The sequence below is a fragment of the Ranitomeya imitator genome, chromosome 8 (assembly GCF_032444005.1).
Source record: "Ranitomeya imitator isolate aRanImi1 chromosome 8, aRanImi1.pri, whole genome shotgun sequence".
Lineage (NCBI taxonomy): Eukaryota > Metazoa > Chordata > Amphibia > Anura > Dendrobatidae > Ranitomeya > Ranitomeya imitator.
Window position 1 is genome coordinate 152107475 of NC_091289.1, and position 16147 is coordinate 152123621.

At 44.9% G+C, this 16147-nt stretch overlaps 1 protein-coding gene across 2 annotated transcripts in view; it reads right to left on the reverse strand.

Moving 5' to 3' along the window:
* The window catches only part of TGFBR3 (transforming growth factor beta receptor 3), a 276475-nt gene that overhangs the window by 86321 nt on the left and 174007 nt on the right, over nucleotides 1-16147 (reverse strand). For both annotated transcript variants that reach the window (XM_069737555.1, XM_069737556.1), the window contains exon 5: nucleotides 7194-7377. In XM_069737555.1, the coding sequence (XP_069593656.1) occupies nucleotides 7194-7377 (184 nt within the window). The remainder of the gene's footprint in view (nucleotides 1-7193; nucleotides 7378-16147) is intronic.

Consider the following 16147-nt stretch of genomic DNA (forward strand, 5'->3'; position numbering starts at 1 on the left):
GCCTCTGCTGCTGTTGGGAAAAGGAGCTTGACGTCGCGAAGTGATGAAAAGGCCGAAAGGGCCGAAATTGCCGCCTAGGAGGAGGCCGGCGAGGCTTGGACTGGGGAAGAAGGGAGCTTGTGCCCCCGGTAGCGTCCTTAATAATTTAGTCCAGCTTGGAACCGAAGAGACGAGATCCCTGAAAAGGCAGACTGGTAAGGGACTTTTATGAGGACTAATCCGCCTGCCAGGCCTTGAGCCAAACGGTACGACGGATGGCAACAACATTACTAGACGCCTGAGCGGCACAAGACACGGCGTCAAGGGAAGCAGAGACCAAGTATTCCCCAGCGTGAGAAATCTGGGTGGCAAGTTCCGCCAGCTGTTCTGGTGGAGCTCCGGCCAGAATGCCCCAACACAGTTGTTTGGCCCATTTGGATATAGACTTCGAAACCCAGGTGGAAGCAAAGGCCGGGCATAGAGCAGATGCGGCCGCTTTGAAGGCCGACTTAGCAAAAGACTCTATGATTTTATCATTGGAATCTTTCAGAGACGCTCCACCAGACAGTGGGAGGACTGTGTTGGTGGAAAGTCTAGAAACTGGCGGATCCACAGAGGGAGAAGAAGTCCAGTTGGCTATGAGATCCGGGGAAAAAAGATATAAGATGCCAAGACACTTTCCTCTTTGAAAATGTCTGGTCGGATTCTCCCTTTCTCTGGTCAGAAGCTGATCGAACTCAGGATGAGGAGCGAAGACCTTGGAAGGTGTTTTAGATCGTCTAAACGAAACCGCCTGATCCACAGGTTCCGTAGAGGAATCTTTGATGCCACAGGTCTGGTTGATTGCTCCAATGAGACTCTGAACCATATCCCTCATGCTAGCGATTTGGTTCGAATCCAGTTCCAAATTATCCTCTGAAGGCACATCAGAGAAAGCTTCGCCTGACTCAGGTGAGGAGGATCGGGGAGAAGCCGATCACAGAGAAGGACCGTGGGGCGAGATGGAACGGGAAGAGGACTCAGACCGGCGTTCCTGTCTGGATCTTTTGCAGCCTATAGTGGGGGGCTCGGACGGAGGTTCCTGTGACCCGATGGCTACTGCGGGAGTCTGGAGGGGCAACCTATCAAGCACGGACACAAGGGTCTGAGAAACCCATGTTAGATCCACTACCGACTGTGACAGAGCGGAAGCCCAACCTGGGGTGGAGGTCTCATTCTCATGCGGAGCAGCAGGGGGATCCTCGGTGGTGGGGATGGTGGGATTGCTGCAGGTCTGACAGAGGGGAGAGGACTGACCTGAGGGAAGCTTGCAGTTACAAGACGTACACACAAAGTGTTTGACTAAGGCAGAGGAAGTAGAGGAAGAAGTAGGAGGGCGAGAGCAACCTCCCTTAGAATTAGACATGACGAACGGGCCCCTGAGGAAATGCCAGAAGGTTAGGGGACAGAAGAGCAGAGGAGAGTGTCAGTCTGCAGTGAAGAGCTACTCACGGCAGACGAAGCGGTTCCAGACGGGAGAAGCTGCCCAGCTTGTAGATGGTCCCCAGGAAGATAGCCTTTCAGGGAAGGTAATGCGACTCCTGCAGTGATCCAGTCAAGGGGACCTGGGATACGGTGTCATCCAGAGGTAGATGGGGATGGCAACTGCAGATGAGGATGCCAGACACTGTGAGGTGGAAAGGTCACGGAGAGGCATGCGTGGCGCTGAAATAGAACTCTGCAACGCACAGGGAAAAGGGGGCAGAGCTAGCCGCGTGGGTCGGGAGCACCAAGATGGCACCAGTGGGCAGGGAATGATGGTCGGGCGTGAGAAATGCCTGCCCGAGGAAAAAGGAAGTGGGCGGAGATGCGTCGCAGGTATTAGGCCCTGGGAGAAGCCGGGGCCTAAATTAGAGACCGATGACCGCCGGAGAGGGTTGCGGCATCGGAGATCATGCTGCCACCGGAAAAACGGCGTGGCAGCCTGCAAGGCCGCCGTGCTGGTCAGAAAAGAAGCGCGGCCACAGGAAAAGCAGCGGGGCTGCCTATAAGACCGCAGCGCCGGGCTGAGATAAAGGTGCGGCCTATATGGCCACCGCGCAGGGCACAGAGGACAGTGCAGACCGCCAAAAAGAAGTAGCGCCCGGAGTCCGCCTTGCTGCCTGTGGGAAGAAATGAGGGGAAATGCCGACCAGGCTAAAGGCAGCCTAGAACTCTGCGCACTCCCACGGACAAAAAGGAAATCCCGAGGGACCCCCCATGACTACCCCGGGTTTGAGGAAGGATTCTTAGGAATACTCACCTAAAACATCCCACGTCATCCCTTACTAACCTCAAACCTAAACGTCCAGGGAGCTGGTGATGAACGTCCTCGTCTCCTCCAACTGACAGGCTCTGGTGTGCGAATGGGTGGGGGACGGAGCTAGGACCGGACTTCTAAGCATGCTTGTGTGCTAGGATCTTGGTCCTGCTGTCGGATCTATGAGGATACGGGTTGGCAGTACACGCAGTACTCATAGTCCGTATTGTGGGATTACAAGTGTGACTGTTCACCCTATATCCCTCCGGAAAATCTGAAAGAAAACGACGCACATTGAGGTAGATAAGGGTCTAATGAAAGACCCGTGTCCACCTCCTACTGACACTAAGCTAAACTGAGGTTCATAATGCCAGTCGGTGGGGTGTACACTGCAGAGGAGGAGCTAATTTTTTTTTATGCATAGTGTCAGCCTCCTAGTGGCAGCAGCATACACCCATCGTTCCTGTGTCCCCCAATGAGAGGCGATAGAGAAAAAGGATCTTTCACCAAATTTCACATTGAACTGGACAGACGAGCAAACAATTTTTTTTATTTCACCTCTCCATTGAGGAGATATTAGCATTCAAAGTATTTGGCACTTAGACAGTTCATTTTTTAAGTCCAAGTGGGCATTGCCAGACAGATTTTACTGGGGGCGTGTACTTTTTCCACTTTCTGATGCTGAACAATGGTTAAGCAAGCAGCAACACACTGGGGAAAGAAGAACACGCCCCTACAATAGCACTGACAAATAGTCTGCCCTCCTCTCTGTAGAGTGATGAGGTGCTGGAACACGGGAGGCCCGAGTGTGTTTGACTGACAGCTTTCAGCTTAAATTAACTGCTATGGCAAAATAATACACTTTTCCTTTAAACCAGATTTGAATTAGTTAAACGTTTTTGATAAAGTTTAGCTACTTTGGAATTGCATTCTGGGAAACTGTCTTTCCTCAGGCAGTGATAAGATATAGGAAAAGGCAAAGTGCAATGCAGCACTAAATATTGGATATTAGGGCTCCTGCTTAGAGATATAGGGGTGCCTCTCTACCAAATGTCAACTGATTCTATAGCAAAACCCCAATTGTTATTCGTGGGCTAAGATCCATGCTAGAATCGGACTATGAGCAGTATATATATATATATATATAGTTATGTGAAAAACTTTGGGCACCCCTATTAATCTTAAGCTTAATGCTTTCTATAAATTGTTTTTTTGCAACAGCTATTTCAGTTTCATATATCTAATAACTGTTGGACACAGTAATGTTTCTGCCTTGAAATGAGGTTTATTGTACTAACAGTAAATGTGCAATCTGCAATCAAACAAAATTTGACAGATGCACAAGTATGGGCACCCCCACCAGAAAAGTGACACTAATATTTAGTAGATCCTCCTTTTGCAAAAAATAACAGCCTCTAGTCGCTTCCTGTAGCTTTTAATGAGTTCCTGGATCCTGGATGAAGGTATTTTTGACCATTCCTCTTTACAAAACAATTCCAGTTCAGTTAAGTTTGATGGTCGCCGAGCATGGACAGCCCTCTTCAAATGATCCCACAGATGTTCAATGATATTCAGGTCTGGGGACTGGGATGGCCATTCCAGAACAGTGTAATTGTTCCTCTGCATGAATGCCTGAGTAGGTTTGGAGCGGTGTTTTGGATCATTGCCTTGCTGAAAGAATCATCCCCTGCGTAACTTCAACTTTGTCACTGATTCATGAACATTATTGTCAAGAATCTGCTGATACTGAGAGGAATCCATGCGTCCCTCAAATTTAACAAGATTCCCGGTGCAGGCATTGGCCACACAGCCCCAAAGCATGATGGAACCTCCACCAAATTTTACTGTGGGTAGCAAGTGTTTTTCTTGGAATGCTGTGTTTTTTGGCCGCCATGCATAAAGCCTTTTTGTATGACCAAACAACTCAATCTTGGTTTCATCAGCCCACAGGACCTTCTTCCAAAAAGAAATTGGCTTCTCCAAATGTGCTTTTGCATACCTCAGCCAACTCTGTTTGTAGCGTGCTTCCAGAAACGACTTCTTTCGCATCACTCTCCCATACAGCTTCTCCTTGTGCAAAGTGCGATGTATAGTTGACCGATGCACAGTGACACGATCTGCAGCAAGTTGATGCTGAAGCTCTCTGGAGGTGGTCTGAGGATTGTCCTTGACTGATTTCACCATTCTTCTTCTCTGCCTTTCTGATGTTTTTCTTGGCCTGCCACTTCTGGCCTTAACAAGAACTGTACCTGTGTTCTTCCATTTCCTTACTATGTTCCTCACAGTGGAAATTGACAGGTTAAATCTCTGAGACAGCTTTTTGTATCCTTCCCCTGAACAACTATGTTGAATAATCTTTGTTTTCAGATAATTAGACAGTTGTTTTGAGGAGCCCATGATGCCACTCTTCAGAGGAGATTCAAACAGGAGATCAACTTGCAAGTGGCCACTTTAAGTAGCTTTTCTCATGATTGCATACACCTGGCTATGAAGTTCAAAGCTCAATGAGGTTAGAAAACCAAAAAAACTGCTTTAGTAAGTCAGTAAAAAGTAGGTAGAAGTATTTAAAACAAGAAAATGATAAGGGTGCCCATACTTATGCACCTGTCAAATTTAGTTTGAATGCAGATTGCACATTTTCTGTTAGTACAATAAACCTCATTTCAAGGCAGAAACATTACTGTGTCCAACAGTTATTAGATATATGAAACTGAAATAGCTGTTGCCAAAAAACAACAACAATTTTTATAAAACATTAAGCTTAAGATTAATAGGGGTGCCCAAACTTTTTCATATAACTGTATATATATATATATATATATATATATATATATATATATATATACACAGTACAGACCAAACGTTTGGACACACCTTCTCATTTAAAGATTTTTCTGTATTTTCATGACTATGAAAATTGTACATTCACACTGAAGGCATCAAAACCATGAATTAACACATGTGGAATTATATACTTAACAAAAAAGTGTGAAAAAGCTGAAAATATGTATTATGTGTATTTATAATGTAAATTCACACACATATATATATTCACGGTGGGAACCAGGCATGTAGAGTCCATCCGTTCACCTTTTCTGCGTCGCACAAAGACACGGTGGTTGGAACCAAACATCTCAAATTTGGACTCATCAGACCAAAGCACAGATTTCCACTGGTCTAATGTCCATTCCTTATGTTCTTTAGCCCAAACAAGTCTTTTCTGGTTGCTGCTTGTCCTTAGCAGTGGTTTCCTAGCAGCTATTTTACCATGAAGGCCTGCTGCACAAAGTCTCCTCTTAACAGTTGTTGTAGAGGTGTCTGCTGCTTGAACTCTGTGTGGCATTAACCTGGTCTCTAATCTAAGCTGCTGTTAACCTGCGATTTCTGAGGCTGGTGACTGGGATAAACTTATCCTCAGAAGCAGAGGTGACTCTTGGTCTTCCTTTCCTGGGCGGTCCTCATGTGAGTCAGTTTCTTTGTAGCTGTGAGATCTTTTGGAACACCTCGAGTGGACCCACAGATCCATGACAACGAACCTCCCAAGGGTGAGCTGACCAGGTAGAACACCCCCTATACAGGGAGCGTTAGGGGCAGACCCAAGGGAGACTATTGCCGCAGAAGCTGGAACGCGGAGACAGGTAGTAGGAGGTAAAAAATAGAAAAGCTGGGCGTAGGACGGACAGAGAGGGGTAGATGAAGTACAGTTTGGTAAGAGCTGAGTACAGGCGAAACCAAAGGAGCACTGGGAAGGGGAAGACACAAAGGAAGCAGGACAGGACAGAGACACCAGACTAACAGAGTTCGGAGCGGACACTGGGAAAGCTGGACTGGACAAGGAGACAAGGAAGCCTGGGAAAGGCAGAGAAGCTGAACTGGCTGGACAGAGCGGAGACTCAGAACAGGCAGAGCAAAGACAAAGGTGGTCCTGAGTCACAGAAGCACAAATGACAGACAGGCAAGGAGCAGAGGAAGGAATCGCCTTAAATACATGGAGTGCTGAAGGACTTACGGGTCACGGTCCTCCAGGATCACAGAGAGAAGATACAGAGCGCCTGTAAATTAGAAAGAGGAAGTGCTGGAGTGGGCGGTGCGCACGCGCACCCGACGAGAACCAGGGAGCGGAGAAGAATGAATGAGAGGATGTGCGCCTGCAGGAGGAGCGCGCCGCAGCGGGTAAGAATGAGCGGGGGGAGCGTCGGTGGTCCCAGCAGCAGGCACGGCCGCAGAAGGAGTGGCCGTGACAGAAGTGCTTGATGGTTTTTGCCACTGCACTTGGGGACACTTTCAAAGTTTTCCCAATTTTTCGGACTGACTGACCTTCATTTCTTAAAGTAATGATGGCCACTCGTTTTTTTTTATTCCTTAGCTGCTTTTTTCTTGCCATAATACAAATTCTAACAGTCTATTCAGTAGGACTATCAGCTGTGTATCCACCAGACTTGTGCACAACACAACTGATGGTCCCAACCCCATTTATAAGGCAAGAAATCCCACTTATTAGACCTGACAGGGCACACCTGTGAAGTGAATACCATTCCCGGTGACTACCTCTTGAAGCTCATCAAGAGAATGCCAAGAGTGTGCAAAACAGTCATCAAAGCAAAAGGTGGCTACTTTGAAGAACCTAGAATATAAGACATAATTTCAGTTGTTTCACACTTTTTTGTTGAGTATATAATTCCACATGTGTTAATTCATAGTTTTGACGCCTTCAGTGTGAATGTACAATTTTCATAGTCATGAAAATACAGAAAAATCTTTAAATGAGATAGTTGTGTCCATACTTTTGGTCTGTACTGTATATATATATATATATATATATATATATATATATATATATATATATATATATATATATATATATATACACACACACACACACAGTATAATAACACATAGCTGTAGCGATATTAATAATACTGCAACTGCATCATACCTTCACCCACTTTGATGTAAATATGATTGGTCATTTTCATTTCTGTAAATGATGTGACAGCCCCATAATTCTTCGTGGTCCATTGTAGCAGGGGCTCGTTTTTATAAGGAAGTAGCTTTACCTCTGTCTGTGTGTTCAGCGAGAGGCTTCCTGCCTCATATTGTACTGTAGAGCCATGTGATACCTGGTGAGACAATTAATCAAGAGTTGAATTTGTTATTCAATACAAGATGATCATAAAATGCTGCACAATTGACTTATAAATCTGTTACCAGGAATTTGCAATCCTTAAAGGGAATCTGTCAGCATCATTTCATCCCCCAAATGATTTATACTTGCATTTGGTGCTTATAAAGACAAGTCCAGCAATACCTTTACATGGCCAGTCCGGTCCTCCGCTACTGAGAAATGATTGTTTGTATTGATATGTAAATTGATATGATAGTTCTGAAGCCTCAGTCACTCCAGCTCTATTCTCCACTCAATGCCGCCTCCTCCTTTTTGACTAAAGGTTCCTTTGCCTAATGTCAGACTACATAGAGGCTGTTGGCCAAGCAGGAGGCGGCGGTGCTGGATGGGGAATAGAACTGGAGTGACAGAGGCTTCAGATCTACCAAAGCTCATTAGACTCATTTGCATATCAATTCAAACTATGATTCCTCAGTTAAGGAAGAACAGACTGGCCATGAAAAGGTATTGCTGGACTTATCTATGAAAGAGTGAAATGGGCATATAAATAATAATAATAATAATAATCTTTATTTTTATATAGCGCTAACATATTCCGCAGCGCTTTACAGTTTGCACACATTATCATCACTGTCCCCGATTGGGCTCACAATCTAGAATTCCTATCAGTATGTCTTTGGAATGTGGGAGGAAACCGGAGTGCCCGGAGGAAACCCACACAAACACGGAGAGAACATACAAACTCTTTGCAGATGTTGTCCTGGGTGGGATTAGAACCCAGGACCCCAGCGCTGCAAGGCTGCTGTGCTAAATACTGCGCCACCGTGCTGCTATATAAATAACTTGAGGTGTGAAATTCTGATGACAGATTCCATTTAAACCCTAAAGCATGGCATTGCATTATTTATACACTGTATATTACTGTCTTTACATTACTTGTATTAATGTATGGAATTCTTATTTTGTTCAGTGTGTTAGTAGTATACAATGAGCATTGAATTGTAGCATTTACTTGCTTTTCACAAACTTTACAGTATAGTATTTTTCCAATGTATGTGGGTTGTGACTTGTGACTGTATATACATCTGTTATATACGGTAGTACGGTAGGTACTTTTATGCAAGAATTATTTGGCCAACCTATGGCACCGATATTTATGCACCTTATTGTATGGTACTTATACATTTGACTCTAATCGGGTGCTGAGGCAATGTTATGTAGATGCAAATACACATTACGGTACATAACAGTTAGTCATAGAAGAACTCATTGATACATAATTATTGTAACTTAATTATATAGATATATATTTATCTATACATAAATATACTTACACTCAGTTGTGTGAAAAAGTGTTTGCCTATTCCTGATTTCCTATCCTTTTGCATGTTTGTCACACTTAAATATTTCAGATCATCAAACAAATGTCAATATTATACAAACATAATACAAGTAATCACAAAATGCAGTTTTTAAATGAAGGTCTTTATTATTAAGGGAAAAATAAATCCAAACCTACAGGGCCCCAGGTGAAAAAGTGATTGCCCCCTAACCCTAATAACTAGTTGGGCCACCTTTAGCAGCAACAACTGCAATCAAGCCTTTGTGATAACTGGAAATGAGTCTTTCACAACGCTTTGGAGGAATTTTTGCCCACTAATTTTTGGAGAATTGTTGTAATTCATCCACATTGGAGGGTTTCCGAGCATGAGCCATCTTTTTATGGTCATGCCACAGCATCTCAATCGGATTAATATCAGCACTTTGACTAGGCCACTCCAAAGTCTTAATTTTGTTTTTCTTAAGCCATTCAGAAGTGGACTTGCTGGTGTGTTTTGGATCATTGTCCTGCTGCATAACTCAAGTGCATTTCAGCTTGAAGTCACGAACAGATGGCAGGACATTCTCTTTCAGGACTTTTTGGCAGACAGCAGAATTCACGTTTCATTTACCACAGTAATTCTTCCAGGTCCTGAAGCAGCAAAACAGCCCCAGACCATCAAACTACCACCATATTTTACTGTTGGTATGATATTCCTTTTCTGACATACTGTGTTACAAAGACAGATGTAATGGGACATACATCTTCCGAAAAGTTCAGCTTTTGTCTTGTCTGTCCACAGAGTATTCTCCCAAAAGTCTTGGGGATAATCAAGATGTTTTCTGGCAAAACTCATTTGAGCCTTTATATTCGTATTGCTGAGCAGTGGTTTTTGTCTTGGAACTCTGTCATGCAGGCCATTTTTGCCCAGTCTCTTTCTTATGGTGGAGTCAAGAACACTGACCTTAACTAAGGCAAGTGAGGCCTGCAGTTCTTTGGATGTTGTTGTTGCGTCTTTGTGACCTCTTAGATGAGACATCTGTTATGACCTGGTGGTCAGGACAATAATGGACCTGGTGGTTAAGAGCACACGGAATGACCTGATAGTTACTGATAATAAGGACGAGCTCTGGGACGTGGGAACTCTGCTGACTGCAATCCCTAAACCTATCAAACACACTAGAAATAGCCGTGGATTGCGCCTAACGCTCCCTATGCAACTCGGCACAGCCTAAGAAACTAGCTAGCCCTGAAGATAGAAAAATAAAGCCTACCTTGCCTCAGAGAAATTCCCCAACGGAAAAGGCAGCCACCCACATATAATGACTGTGAGTAAAGATGAAAATACAAACACAGAGATGAAATAGATTTAGCAAAGTGAGGCCCGACTTACTGAACAGACCGAGGATAGGAAAGGTTACTTTGCGGTCAGCACAAAAACCTACAAAAAGACCACGCAGAGGGTGCAAAAAGACCCTCCGCACCGACTCACGGTGCGGAGGCGCTCCCTCTGCGTCCCAGAGCTTCCAGCAAGCAAAACAACAAATTAAATAGCAAGCTGGACAGAAAAATAGCAAACCAAAGAAATACAAGCTGGAACTTAGCTTCTGATGGGAAGACAGGTCACAAGAACTATCCAGGAGTGAACAGACCAATACTGGAACATTGACAGGTGGCATGGAGCAAAGATCTAACTGGAGTTAAATAGAGCAGCAGCTAACGAATTAACCTCGTCACCTGTGAAACTCAGAAACACCCACCAGAGGAAGTCCATGGGCAGAACCAGCCGAAGTACCATTCATGACTACAGGAGGGAGCCCGAAAACAGAATTCACAACAGTACCCCCCCCCGAGGAGGGGTCACCGAACCCTCACCAGAGCCCCCAGGCCGACCAGGATGAGCCAAATGAAAGGCACGAACCAGATCGGCAGCATGAACATCAGAGGCAAAAACCCAGGAATTATCTTCCTGACCATAACCCATCTACTTGACCAGGTACTGGAGTTTCCGTCTCGAAACACGAGAATCCAAAATCTTCACCACATACTCCAACTCCCCCTCAACTAACACTGGGGCAGGAGGATCAACGGATGGAACCACAGGCGCCACGTATCTCCGCAATAACGACCTATGGAACACATTATGGATGGCAAAAGAAGCAGGAAGGGCCAAACGAAATGACACAGGATTGATAACCTCAGAAATCTTATACGGACCAATGAAACGAGGCTTAAACTTAGGAGAGGAAACCTTCATAGGAACATAACGAGATGACAACAAAACCAAATCCCCAACACGAAGTCGGGGACCCACACAGCGCCGGCGGTTAGAGAAACGTTGAGCCTTCTCCTGGGACAATGTCAAATTGTCCACCACATGAGTCCAAATCTGCTGCAACCTATCCACCACAGTATCTACACCAGGACAGTCTGAAGACTCAACCTGCCCTGAAGAGAAACGAGGATGGAAACCAGAATTGCAGAAAAACGGCGAAACCAAAGTAGCCGAGCTGGCCCGATTATTAAGGGCGAACTCAGCCAACGGCAAAAAGGACACCCAATCATCCTGATCAGCAGAAACAAAGCATCTCAGATATGTTTCCAAAGTTTGATTAGTTCGTTCGGTTTGGCCATTTGTCTGAGGATGGAAAGCCGAGGAAAAAGACAAATCAATGCCCATCCTAGCACAAAAGGATCGCCAAAACCTTGAAACAAACTGGGAACCTCTGTCAGAAACGATGTTCTCCGGGATACCATGTAAACGAACCACATGCTGGAAAAATAATGGCACCAAATCAGAGGAGGAAGGCAATTTAGACAAAGGTACCAAATGGACCATCTTAGAAAAGCGATCACAAACCACCCAAATGACCGACATCTTTTGAGAGACGGGGAGAGCCGAAATAAAATCCATAGAAATATGCATCCAGGGCCTCTTTGGGACCGGCAAGGGCAAAAGCAACCCACTGGCACGAGAACAGCAGGGCTTAGCCCGAGCACAAGTCCCACAGGACTGCACAAAAGAACGCACATCCCGCAACAAAGACGGCTACCAGAAGGATCTAGCCACCAAATCTCTGGTACCAAAGATTCCAGGATGCCCAGCCAACACTGAACAATGAATCTCAGAGATAACTCTACTAGTCCATCTATCAGGGACAAACAGTTTCTCCGCTGGGCAACGGTCAGGTCTATCAGCCTGAAATTTTTGCAGCACCCGCCGCAAATCAGGGGAGATGGCAGACAAAATTACCCCCTCTTTGAGAATACCCGCCGGCTCAGGAACACCCGGAGAGTCAGGCACAAAACTCCTTGACAGGGCATCAGCCTTCACATTCTTAGAGCCCGGAAGGTACGAAACCACAAAATCAAAACGGGAGAAAAATTATGACCATCGAGCCATTCTCGGATTCAACCGTTTGGCAGACTCAAGATAAGTCAAATTCTTGTGATCTGTCAAGACCACCAAGCGATGCTTGGCTCCTTCCAGCCAATGACGCCACTCCTCGAATGCCCACTTCATGGCCAACAATTCACGATTACCAACATCATAGTTACGCTCAGCAGGCGAAAACTTTCTAGAAAAGAAAGCACATGGCTTCATCACCGAGCCCTCAGAACTTCTTTGCGACAAAACAGCCCCTGCTCCAATCTCAGAAGCATCAACCTCAACCTGAAACGGAAGCGAAACATCTGGCTGGCACAACACAGGGGCAGAAGAAAAACGACGCTTCAACTCCTGAAAAGCCTCTACAGCCGCAGAAGACCAATTGACCACATCAGCACCCTTCTTGGTCAAATCAGTCAACGGTTTAGCAACAGTAGAAAAATTAGCGATGAAGCGCCGATAAAAATTAGCAAAGCCCAGGAACTTTTGCAGGCTCTTCACAGATGTCGGCTGAGTCCAATCGTAAATGGCCTGGACTTTAACAGGGTCCATCTCGATAGTAGAAGGGGAAAAATGAACCCCAAAAATGAAACCTTCTGAACTCCAAAGAGACACTTTGACCCCTTCACAAACAAGGAATTCGCACGAAGGACCTGGAACACCATTCTGACCTGCTTCACATGAGACTCCCAATCATCCGAAAAGACCAAAATATCATCCAAATACACAATCAGGAATTTATCCAGGTACTCTCGGAAGATGTCATGCATAAGGACTGAAATACTGATGGAGCATTGGAAAGCCCGAATGGCATAACCAGGTACTCAAAATGGCCCTCGGGCGTATTAAATGCTGTTTTCCATTCATCGCCTTGTTTAATACGCACAAGAATATACGCCCCTCGAAGATCTATCTTGGTGAACCATCTAGCCCCTTTAATACGAGCAAACAAATCAGACAGCAACGGCAAAGGATACTGAAATTTGACTGTAATTTTATTAAGAAGGCGGTAATCAATACAAGGTCTCAAAGAACCATCCTTCTTGGCCACAAAAAAGAACCCTGCTACTAACGGTGATGACGACGGGCGAATATGGCCTTTCTCCAAGGATTCCTTTATATAACTCCGCATAGCGGCGTGTTCTGGCACAGATAAATTGAACAATCGGCCCTTAGGAAACTTACTACCAGGAATCAAATTAATTGCACAATCGCAATCCCTATGAGGAGGTAGGGCACTGGCTTTGGGCTCATCAAATACATCCCGATAATCCGACAAAAACTCTGGAACTTCAGAAGGAGTGGAAGACGAAATAGACAAAAATGGAACATCACCATGTACCCCCTGGCAACCCCAGCTGGACACAGACATAGATTTCCAGTCCAATACTGGATTATGAACCTGTAGCAATGGCAACCCCAAAACGACCACATCATGCAGATTATGCAACACCAGAAAGCGGATATCCTCCTGATGTGCAGGAGCCATGCACATGGTCAATTGGGTCCAATACTGAGGCTTATTCTTGGCCAAAGGCGTAGCATCAATTCCTCTCAATGGAATCGGATACTGCAAGGGCTCCAAGAAAAAAACACAGCGCCTAGCATACTCTAAGTCCATCAAATTCAGGCTAGCGCTTGAATCCACAAATGCCATAACAGAATAGGATGACAAAGAGCAAATCAGAGTAACAGACAATAGAAATTTAGACTGTACTGTACCAATGGTGGCAGACCTAGCGAACCGCTTAGTGTGCTTAGGACAATCGGAGATAGCATGAGTGGAATCACCACAGTAAAAACATAGCCCATTCCGATGTCTGTGTTCTTGCCGTTCAGCTCTGGTCAAAGTCCTATCACATTGCATAGGCTCAGGCCCATGCTCAGATAGTACCGCCAAATGGTGCACAGCTTTACGCTCACACAAGCGTCGATCGATCTGAATGGCCAAGGACATAGACTCATTCAGACCAGCAGGCATGGGAAACCCCACCATGACATCCTTGTAGTGAGATTATCCATCCAAGAGGACAGACCTTGAATGTCCATGTTTACACCAGTGTCCTGAACCACCCAGAGGTAAAGGGGAAAATAGAGACAAAACACACTGCAAAGAGAAAAAAAATGGTCTCAGAACTTCTCTTATCCCTCTATTGAGATGCATTAGTACTTTGGGCCACCTGTACTGTTATGACCTGGTGGTCAGGACAAAAATGGACCTGGTGGTTAAGAGCACACGGAATGACCTGATAGTTACTGATAATAAGGACGAGCTCTGGGACGTGGGAACTCTGCTGACCGCAATCCCTAAACCTATCAAACACACTAGAAATAGCCGTGGATTGTGCCTAACGCTCCCTATGCAACTCGGCACAGCTAGAAACTAGCTAGCCCTGAAGATAGAAAAATAACGCCTACCTTGCCTCAGAGAAATTCCCCAAAGGAAAAGGCAGCCCCCCACATATAATGACTGTGAGTAAAGATGAAAATACAAACACAGAGATGAAATAGATTTAGCAAAGTGAGGCCCGACTTACTGAACAGACCGAGGATAGGAAAGGTTACTTTGCGGTCAGCACAAAAACCTACAAAAAGACCACGCAGAGGGCGCAAAAAGACCCTCCGCACCGACTCACGGTGCAGAGGCCCTCCCTCTGCGTCCCAGAGCTTCCAGCAAGCAAGACAACAAATTAAATAGCAAGCTGGACAGAAAAATAGCAAACCAAAGAAATACAAGCTGGAACTTAGCTTCTGATGGGAAGACAGGTCACAAGAACGATCCAGGAGTGAACAGACCGATACTGGAACATTGACAGGTGGCATGGAGCAAAGATCTAAGTGGAGTTAAATAGAGCAGCAGCTAACGAATTAACCTCGTCACCTGTGAAACTCAGAAACACCCACCAGAGGAAGTCCATGGACAGAACCAGCCGAAGTACCATTCATGACCACAGGAGGGAGCCCGACAACAGAATTCACAACAGACATCACTGCGCTCTTGGGGAAATTTTGGTCGGTCAGCCACTTCTGGGATGGTTCACTACTGTTCCATGTTTTCGCCATTTGTAGATAATGGCTTTCACTGTTTTTCACTGTAGTCTCAAATCTTTAGAAATGGCTTTATAACCTTTTCCAGACTGATAGATCTCAGTTACCTTCTTCTAGAATTTGTTTGGATTGCGGCATGATGTCTAGCTTTTGAGGATCTTTTGGGCTACTTCACTTTGTCAGGCAGGTCCTATTCAAGTGATTTCTTGATTGAGAACAGATGTGGCAGTATGCAGGCCTGGTTGTGACTAGGGAATTTGAACTCAGCTTCCCAAAGATGTGATAAGCCACAGTTAACTTATATTTTAAGGGGGGGCGAGGGGAATCACTTTTTCACACAGGCCCCTGAAGATTTAGATTTCTTTTTCACTTACTAAAAAAGAGCTTAATTTAAAAACTGAATTGTGTTTTACTTGTGTTATCTTTGTCTAATATTTAAATTTCTTAACAGGGGCATTGGTAAAGTCCATAACATGGCTGTGGCTATGTGTTTTATGACATGGTTTGATATTCCAAATTTTGTCTTGTGAATGTTGGTCATTGTACACATATAATAAAGGGCAGCAGCAGAGCAGTCTCTACAATAATAGCGGAAAGATCCCATTAATTTCATGAACGTGCATATGAAGTATAAAATATTTTTACAAGGAATAGCCAGCTTCTGAACTTCTGCTCTGCAGATGCGGACAGCTAAGATATCTCAGAAAACACATTTTATGTTTTAGATTAGAGTGAATTATAAAGTGTATGGATTTCACAAAAGCAGAAGATTCCAAGTTTTCTTCCAAGAAGAGGTGAGATAGACAACTCTCATATGCACCTACAAAGCTCGCTGACAAGAGATGAATCTACGCTAATGTCAATCTTCGAATGAGCGAGAGGGAGCCCTTCTTTTGTGGTCTATGGTGCCCTTTTGTTTAGATTTCTTCTCTATACAATGACCGGTGCTCACACCTTGGCAGATTTCCGGACACATTATTATCAAACAAAGGTTGCTATAAAAAGCCT